General features: G+C 43.9%; 1 protein-coding gene and 1 long non-coding RNA gene across 4 annotated transcripts in view; both read left to right on the plus strand.

The window, feature by feature from the left end:
* The window catches only part of ACOX1 (acyl-CoA oxidase 1), a 36,002-nt gene extending 33,941 nt beyond the window's left edge, over window positions 1–2,061 (plus strand). For 2 of the 3 annotated variants that reach the window (XM_012803111.2, XM_003786118.3), the window contains one exon: window positions 59–2,061. In XM_012803111.2, the coding sequence (XP_012658565.1) occupies window positions 59–109 (51 nt within the window). In that variant the 3' untranslated portion in view covers window positions 110–2,061. The remainder of the gene's footprint in view (window positions 1–58) is intronic. The other variant, XM_003786117.3, reaches the window with a different exon arrangement.
* Window positions 2,062–6,226: 4,165 nt separating this feature from the next.
* LOC111724029 lies at window positions 6,227–9,626 on the plus strand. Its single transcript, XR_002772403.1, has 3 exons — window positions 6,227–6,997; window positions 7,765–8,435; window positions 9,193–9,626. It is a non-coding gene; the product is annotated as an uncharacterized LOC111724029 (long non-coding RNA).
* The last annotated feature ends 50 nt before the right edge of the window (window positions 9,627–9,676 follow it).

The raw sequence follows: 9,676 nt of genomic DNA on the forward strand, positions 1-9,676 counted from the left end.
AAAAAAAAAAAAAAGTGTGCAAGTTCTTTACAGTGTTTTTTCTCTTCCCTTACTACAGGTCCATGAATCTTACTACAATCACCTGAAGCCACTGCAGTCCAAGCTCTAAAGTGTCACAAGGACAAGTTTAATCTGCTCCAGAAAACAGCTGTATGCAACTCCCTTTATACCTGATACACAAACCTGTTGTGGAATCTTTATCAAATTCAAATAGCTATAGAGCAAATGATAAATTGGCCCCTTTCCTCTTTTTATAAATGAAGAGAGATTATTAAATGAAGAACAGATTTCAGACATTAAATGAACAAAACAGTGTTTTAAGTGCAATTAACACTGAGGAAGACCTGTTAAGCATTCAGAAAAAGTTTAAGAAATGCAGTATGACTTCCATTTGCAATGCTGCTAATCCCAGTAGGCTATGACTTTTGATAATTAGCAGAGTTTAACTACTAAGTAGTTAATTATTTTCACATATTAATTGCTAATCACTAGCTATTTTTGAAGTGGGTAGAACCTGTCTCAGCTTTCCTGCTAAATATGCTACCACTCCTTCCGTGGGGCTACAGAGCAGGACTAAAGAAATGGGATTCGAGGAAAGAAACTAAACTAACCAGAAAATGTAATGGGAGTTTGTGTTAGACCTTGTTTCTGCCTGCTCGCCCTCCTTTGCTGATGGATTGCATCTACCTAGCTATTCATAATATCATTTTTTCAACAAGAGGACTTCTTCAGCACAGGCCTGCTGCAGGACCATCATCCCGTGTAATTAGGAATTCATCTTTCATTTGAAAGATCCTGAACTGTAACTCCTTTTGCCCCCAGCCTCTTGGGAAAGCTTAGGTAGCAAACTTATCTCTACATACAACTTCCAGCAACTGCTGGGACCTCAATCAGTGATGTTTGATCTCCCTCCCTGTCTCTCTTTCCCTCTCCTAAAGAGATAAGAAAGAAGAAAAATATTCCAGTTCCTTCTTACTAGAATAAGTGTAGGGAGAGATAGCAGCTGTGGTACTGTTATAAATTTAGTAACCATATTAACTAGATTTTCTGGGACAAATATTCTGTTATCGTGACATAAGCCATTAATAGGAGGTTAAAGTATTTGGCATTTAAAAACTGTCCTCAGGTCACCTTATATCCAGCAATAGAACAGAAAAACCCTTTGACACAAACCATGTGCTCTGATTATTGGTTCTGAAAATATAATCACTGCAACTACAGCTAGAGGATAAATGAAAGTTTCTCAGATTCCATATCTTACTGTATACTGGCTTTGTCTTCAGTATATTTCTGGAAGCTTTATCTGAATTGCTAAATTGTCCTTTCAGTTGAAATCTAACTTCTACAATCATTCATATTTAAAGCTTAAACATGTATCTCTTAATGAAATTTTTTCTTTAAATCAGTGTAAAACAAGTTGCTTGAATTTGAATTTTTTTTTTTTGACCTGTTACCTGTTTATATCTGTGACATTTGTCTCACAAAACCAGTTGTTCTAGAATCAACTCTGAGAATATAGTATAATTCAGTGGAAACATAATCTGTCTCAGGACCTGACATAAAATCTGTCCCAGGAGAACTGGTAACATGAGATTTTTAGGTTACAGCAGAAATACGGTATGTTGACACAAGCCTTAATCTTTCCACTGGGAAAACTAATGATTCGTGTTAAGATTGAAGGTTAACTCTGTATTAATCTCATTTGAATCTATACAGTAATTCAAATTCTGGAAAATAACAAAGTAAATTTAAATGGCTTAATACTGACCTTCTAAATGTAGAATTATTTCAAAATTAGTGTTAAAATACCTTATTCACAGATTAATTTATCTGTGGGCAGGATCTGAGGATGTTTGTAAATGATAATATGATCCATCTGCATAGATCTGTGATCTAAGTAGCTTTGGAATTGTAAACACTATAGAGCCACCTTCAATCCAGCATCTCAAGTTTTATTTAAAACCTAAATCTGACATTTGATACTATTTTTATTAACATTGGAATGTTTTATCTTGAACTTTATTCATTGTAATCAAAGAATAAAAATCTAGTGAAACCTCACCAATTTGTACTGTTGAGAAAGAGTATGCCACCCAGTTAAAAATGAGTTTAAATTTGGGAGAAATTTGGAATATAGGTATATTAGGTTTAGGTTAACATTAGGAACAAAAAGAAGGCAGGGGACCTGCCTAAACAGATAGCAGTAATTGCAGCAATAGCTGTGAGTGGTTCATTTGGGGAATCTTTGGTGGTATTTGTTAGCTGCTAAAATAAGCAGCAAGTCCAGATGGTTCTCCCTGGTAAGCCAGACTGCCACTGGCAAATTATCATGTGTTGCATTCAAGGTTTTGTGAGCTGTTTTCACAAGAAGCTCAAAGATAAATTTAAACCTAGTCTTTTGCAAAATGATACTGAATAGAAGGAACAAGATTTTCTATTAGGTAATAAATACTGAGTTAAGTTTTTTAAAAATACTCTGAACTGTATACAAAATTGTGAATTTGAGGTTTAATAACATGTTAGCTATTTGCAATGGATGAAGCTTAATTCTTCCACAAATGTTTGGAGCTCTATGCTCTACTAGAGAAGTGTCAAGGTGTGTTCCATTAGTGATCTCTAAGTACAGTTGGTCCCAAAGCCCCTCTCAAAGGGCCCTTCATGTTCTTCTCTACAGAACACATCACAACCTCAGTTTATCTTTTTTTTAGAGACAATCTCACTTTGTCGCCCTCGATAGAGTGCTGTAGCATCACAGCTCACAGCAACCTCCAGTTCTTGGGCTTAGGCAATTCTCTTGCCTCAGCCTCCAGAGTAGCTGGGACTACAGGTGCCCACCACAAGGCCAGGCTACTTTTTTGTTGTTGTTGCAGTTTGGCTGGGGCCAGGTTTGAACCCACCACCCTCAGTATATGGGGCTGGCGCCCTACTCATTGAGCCACAGGTGCTGTCCCAAGCCTCAGTTTATCTTAAGGATGTTCAGTTAGGCTGGGCACAGTGGCTCACACCTGTAATCCTAGCACTCTGGGAGATCGAGGTAGGTGGATTCCTTGAGCTCAGCCTGAACAAAAGCGAGACTATTAAAAACAGAAAAACTAAAGCAAGAGGATCTCTTGAGCCCAAGAGTTGGAGGTGGCTTTGAGCTATGACACCATGGCACTCTACCCAGGGGGACAGCTTTAGACTCTGTCTCAAAAAAAAAAAAAATAAAAATTTGCTTAATTGCAACATTAACTATGTTCACATGCTTTCTGAAAACTTGATACTTTAATTTCAGATACATGACCTGAAGGCATTTTACAGTTCCTAAAGTTAAAATGGTAGTTGTTCAGGTTTGGTGGGGTTTTGGAGACAAGTCACCTGGGCTAGAGATTGAGATTACAATGGCATTGATTTTTATTTTATTTTATTTTTTGAGACAAAGCCTCAAGCTGTGCTTATGGCATCATAGCTCACAGCAACCTCCTACTCTGGGGCTTAAGTGATTCTCTTGCCTCAGCCTCCCAAGTAGCTGGGACTACAGGGGCATGCCACAACGCCCGGCTATTTTTTGGTTGTAGTTGTTTGCCAAGCCCATCCTGGATTTGAACCTGCCAGCTCTGGTGTATGTGGCTGGTGCCTTAGCTGCTTGAGCTACAGATGCCAAGCCAATGTCATTATTATAGCTCACTGCAACCTCAGACTCGTGGGTGCAAATGAGTGTCCTGCCTCTGCTTCCCTAGTAACTGGGAGACACCATCACGGCCTGCTAATGTTTTTAATTTTTTGTAGAGATAGGGTCTCACTCTTGTTTAAGCAGGTCTTGGAACTCCTGAGTTCAAGCAATCCTGGTTTGCCTTCTCAGTGCTAGGATTAAAGGATTATACCACCACACCCAGCCAACATGTTAGGGCTTAATTCTTGGATTTTCTTCATGCAGGGCTTTGGCTGGAGAAGTACAACTGTCCAAATTCGTGATCCTGGAGTTCTCTGGGAATCAATAATTCTTTAGAGACTTGCTGCTCAAAGTCCCTTACCTCTTCCACAGCCTCACTTTGTCCTCCTGGGTAGAGTGTCATGGGATCATAGCTCACAGCAGCCTCAAACACCTGGGCTCAAGCAGTCCTTTTGCCTCAGCCTCCCAATTAGCCGAGACTACAGGTGCCCACTGCAATACCTGGCTAGTTTTTAGAGATGGGATCTCACGCTTACTCAGGCTAGTCTCGAACTTGAGCTCAAGCAGTCCACCCACCTCAGCCTCCACCTCCCAGAGTGCTGAGATTACAGGCATCTCTCCTATCCCCTCCTTTTTCTTGAGTCTTTCCATCCATCTTATTTAAAAAGAAGTGAATTCTGTGTGGGTGATTTGTAACACCTGTGAATCTGTGTGTGGAAGCTATGCCTGCAGTGTATAGGATGTCTTTAAGCAGTAGCTGCTGCTACAGCTGGAGAGGGGTGTGCTGCTACGAAATTGGTTCTTCTACTAGAGACCAAGTCTTGTTGATTGTCCTGACTTAGAGGTTTTGATCATTTTCATGAAGTAATGTAGGGGGTTCATCTCAGCTAATGGACTATATATCACATTGTTGGAGGACTAGAAAAAGCCAATGTAAATGATTTTCTATTTTTTTAAGGCAAGCATAGAATAAAGTTTATGGAGGAAAAGAAAGGTGGGTTTATGGAGTAAGAGGTACAGGGTAACAGGGCAAGATACAATTGCCAAAGACGGTGAATGGGCCTCCATGGCCAGGGCAAGTAGTCAAAGAGGTCAGTGACTTTGTATTTAAAATATTGGGGTGTGCCTGTGGCTCAAAGGACTAAGGTGCTGGCCCCATATGCCCCATATGCCAGAGGTGCTGGGTTCAAACCCAGCCCTCTCAAAAACCACACACAAAAAAATATATATTGATGGTAGTTTTATCTGTGCACACTCACACAAATTTCAGTACCTGTTCTGTAGCTCATGACAGTGAACACAGAAATACATACTGAACGTTTTTCAGTTACTAGATGTTAGCTGTTGCAAATTCTGGATTCCAGAGGTTTTTTGGTTTGGTTTGGACATAAATTTAAGTGGGCCATTAGTTGCTTGGGGAAGATCATAAAAAATTGAGAGTGATTTTAAAAATTCTGAACCAAAATAACTTGTTTGGGTACAATACTATTTGTTTCATAAACCATTTTTAGGTAGCAAATGTGTGATCTTCCTCATTAATATTTAGACTGCTGATTACTTGATAAATGTCATTTTATTTATTTATTTTTATTATTTTTTGGCCAGGGCTGGGTTTGAACCTGCCACATCTGGCATATGGGGCCAGTGCCCTACTCCTTTGAGCCACAGGCACCACCCACCATTTTATTTTTAATTGCTATGGATTCAGCTAAATGACTTAGCTTTTGGAGTAATTATTTTACTACTTTTACTTTGTCTTGCTGCTTTGGTTTGAATTTGGTTCCTACCTGACAAGATGCATTTAGCCTGTATTGTTCCCCAACCCTGGCTTGGGTCCTGTGGGAGTGGGGCGGGGCCCTGGGAGGGAGTCCAGGGAGGTGCAGGGGACCAGAGCATAAGAATCACGGTTGGACAGCGATGACCTCGCCACCAGCAATACTTGGCGTGAGAGGAAACGAAACTACAAATCGTTCTTTACTTTGTGAAACGAAATAATTCTTAATAAAGTCCATAATTAGCACTAGAAAAAGCGTCACGTATCTTTTTGTTGAGCCAGTGTTGGGTTTCATTCTGGCTAGGCAGCTTTGATTCAATCACTGAGCAAGAGAGTCGCTTCCCTCCAACTTTAGGGTGTGGAATAAACATTTATGGGTTCACCTATCGACCTTCATTTTTTTTGAGACAGAGCCTCAAGCTGTCCCCCTGGGTAGAGTGCCGTGACATCACAGCTTCACAGCAACCTCCAACTCCGGGGCTCAAGCGAGTCTCCTGCCTCAGCCTCCCAAGTAGCTGGGACCACAGGCACCAGCCACAACGCCCGGCTATTTTTTGGTTGCAGTGTAGAGTGTCATGGGATCATAGCTCACAGCAGCCTCAAACACCTGGGCTTAAGCAGTCCTTTTGCCTCAGCCTCCCAAGTAGCTGGGACCACAGGCACCAGCCACAACGCCCGGCTATTTTTTGGTTGCAGCCATCATTGTTTGGTGGGCCTGGGCTGGATTCGAACACACCACCTTAGGTGTATGTGGCTGGCGCCTTAGTCGCTTGAGCCACAGGCGCTGAGCCTCGCCCATCGACCTTACAGTAACACATTTCCCACGCCCCGCACCCCACCACGAGTCAGCTCAGAAGAACGCAGTCGGCCCAGAGGACCTCGGAGCCGGGCGCCCTCTGAAGCGGCGTGGGGGCAGCGCCTAGCAATGCGCCAGACCGCCGGCCGAGGCCCCTGGGGGACGTAGCGCCCTCCGCGCCCGTGGCCCGGGTGGGTGAGTGCGCCGCGGACTACATCTCCCTGGATGCCTCGCCCCGCCGCTCTGCGCAGGGCCGGGCGGAGGAGGGGAGCGGGCCGGAAGCGGGAGGCGGCCGCGCCTGCGGGGAAACGGCGCGTAACGGGCGCCCTCTGGGGCTGAAGGGCGCCAGGCGGAGACGGGCCGGGCGCCCAGAGGCGAGGGGGTGATGCGCGGGGACTCGGGACCAAGGAGGCGACTCCGGGGGGCGGGCTCGGGATTTGAAAAACGCCTGCAGTGGGTTTGGCTGAGTTGACGCGATGGCGCGAGGTTACTCTATGGCCCTTTAGCCTTTGCTCCCAGTCCTAGAAAATTCCCGCGGTCTGGAATTCCGGGGCAGGATCGGTAGGAAATGGCAACGTCCCTTGATGTGTTGTCAGCCAAAACGCGTTTGGACCTGTAGGTCGTGAAAGTTGCCACTGCGGAGAACGAGAAACGAGAGCATTCCGAGGGCTCTGTGGTAACCCCAGATAAACTTTGCATCCAGTACCAGGACAGGCCAACAGTGGGGAAATAGAGACGGCCCCCTCGGACTCCTTTCTTCCAAGGCATGCCGAAGGTGGGTTTGGGTGTAGTGAAGTGGCGGGAGTAGGGGAAGCTCCTCCCAGTGGGGTGAGTCATATTTACAGCCATGCAAAAGGAAAAATTTCTACCATCAGTAAAAATTGTGTGAAGAAGGGTTAACAACAGCTTCCTGCCCACTCCTTGTGTTTGAAAGCTGCCTAGGAAGTATCATAGGTTTTGTCTGGGAAGGGATTTCAGCCACTAAGCCAGGGACCCATCTCCTTTTTGAAATGGACCTGCATCCACTTTCAGAGGGATGCATGGCCAGTGCACTTTATCCAAGCAATCTCAAAGCCTCAGAAAGCCCCACTACTTTATCCACAGCTCTGCTGCTGCTAGGTAGAATGCAGTGGTGTCAGCCTGGTTCACTGCAACCTCAAACTCCTGGGCTCACATGACCCTCCTGCCTCGGGCTCCCATTTAGCTGGCACTATAGGCACAGGCCACTGTGCATGGCTTATTTTTCTATTTTTAGTAGAGACAAGTCTTCCTTTTGGTCAGGCTGGTCTCCATCCCCTGAGCTCCAAGTGATCCTCCTGCTTTAGCCTCCCAAAATGTTCAGATTATAGGCATGACCCACCAAGCCTGCCCAGCATTTATGCTTCTTATCTGAGTTGCACCCCTATAGGGAATTTTTAATTTATGGAAGTAGGTTTTGACCTTTTGAATGGGTTAAGTGTGGGAAAGCTTGATGACCATTGGACTCAGGCACTGTTAAATCTACATCATTTTTAAGCAACCACTTTGATTTTCTTTATTAAGGAAGATGAGCCTGGCGTGGGCAGAATTCAAATAAGCTGGACAGTTCTGTGAAGGAGCTGCGAACCCTGAGATGGTAGGCAGGCTGCAGAGTAAGATGTGTGGATGTGTGGATGCTGCCCCGCACCCCACCAACCCCACCCGGAGATCTTGACTGCATGGAGTGCTTTGGGGGTTGAGTGGCAAGGACCCGGATGTAGTCCCTGTAGAAGATTGATAGGAAGTAGCATTAATATCAAGCTTATGCAGTGAGTAAGTTTCTTCTGAGCCTTTCAGTGTCCAGCTGGAAGCATTTTTAGGTGTCTGTCACCACTATGAAGGATCAGGAGCATGGAATAGAAGAAAACATTTCCAGTCACATGACATCTTGGCCAGCAGGGTTTGTGTATGGGTTTGGGTATCAGGGAAAAGGAGAAATTTCTGCCCAACCATTTGTACCCACTGCTGGTGAGTGGAGGCTGTGTCTACTCCCTAAATAAGTCTGTTCTCAGGAACTCTAAGGAACTATAAAGGACTTCTGTCTCTAAATGCCTTTGTGCTCCTGCCTCTGGTGACTTGGCAAAAGGCAAAACGATTCATTTTGCATTTCTGGTTCTAACACATGTTCATTTGATTTTGTTGATGTGATTTGTTTTTCTCATTTTAGGCACCAAAAGCCAAGAAGGGATTGAAAGGTAAGTGGAAAAAGGGAACATCACCCTTGAGCAAATATATATATTTTTGCCTTGGGTCCAGAAATAACTTAGGCATGTCTATGTAAATGTTTCTTGGTGAAATCTTGTTTTTCCTGTAATTCCCTAGGCAGGTTTGGTCTTCCTAGGGCACTGCTTATGCTGCCTCATTTGCCCTCAGAGAAATTCAGAAATAAATATGAGATGGGGTTTAGGAAAAAATCTTTCTCACTGGGCTCTGTATCCAGAAGTAAATGGTTGAAGTTAAGGGTATAGAAGGCATTGAACCTGAATGGGAAAACTAATTCAGTATTCACACTTAGGTTTCCCCCAGATGCCTTAATCAAGAAGTGGCCAGACAGGGGTGCATCCAGACCAGTTCGGGCAGCATCTCAGATGGAAGGGTCTGAAAGAAGTTTTCAGATGCCTCAAAATCTTGGTCACTTTTCCCAAAGAGCTGTGCTGAGCTTTGTTCAAAGTCTGGAAGACAATAGTATCAATCGTGTCATGGGAAGGCAGGTAGAATATAGGTTCTACTGAAAATCTGTACCTTGTTCCTTTCAGAAAGTTATTTAAGTTCTGTCCCAGGGTATTTCAACAAGATATTTTGACTTGTTGCCATAGGCTTAGGAAATATCTCATGGCCAACAAAGGGAGAGCTGAGCTTAAGGCCCAGCGTCCACAGGCACAACTTGAGTTGTGTGTGCTATGGCCACTCTCCTTTCCTCCTGAAGTCACGGTGGCCTCTTTTCTGTTCCAGACTCCATTGATGATGTTCTTGGTGACCTCCTGGAGGATGATAGTAAGTGCATCTTCCCAAGAATGCCCTGGTTTAGGCTTGCCTTTTTTTGTTTGTTTGTTTGTTTGTTTGTTTTAAATTGAGATATAATTCACAGACCATGAAATTCACTCCTTTAAAGTGGTACAATTCAGTGGCTAAATTGTATTCACAAAGTTGTACCACTCACCACTACCTAATTTTCATCACCCTTGTAGAAATCCCATACCTATTAGAAGTCAGTCCTCCTCTCCATCCCCCAACCCTGGGCAACCACTTGTTTACTCTGTCTCTATGGACTTGCTTATTTTCAGGACACCTATAGAAAATGGACTCAAACGAGAACTGGCCTTTGCACCTGGCTTCTCTCATGTGCATAACTTCTTCAGTTCATCTACACTGTCCCATGTATCAGTGGTTCATTCCTTTTCCTGGCTAGATAATATTCCATTGAAACGATATACCA

This window comes from Otolemur garnettii, unplaced genomic scaffold, assembly GCF_000181295.1.
Source record: "Otolemur garnettii isolate 467f Iridium unplaced genomic scaffold, OtoGar3 scaffold00018, whole genome shotgun sequence".
In the NCBI taxonomy this organism is placed as follows: domain Eukaryota; kingdom Metazoa; phylum Chordata; class Mammalia; order Primates; family Galagidae; genus Otolemur; species Otolemur garnettii.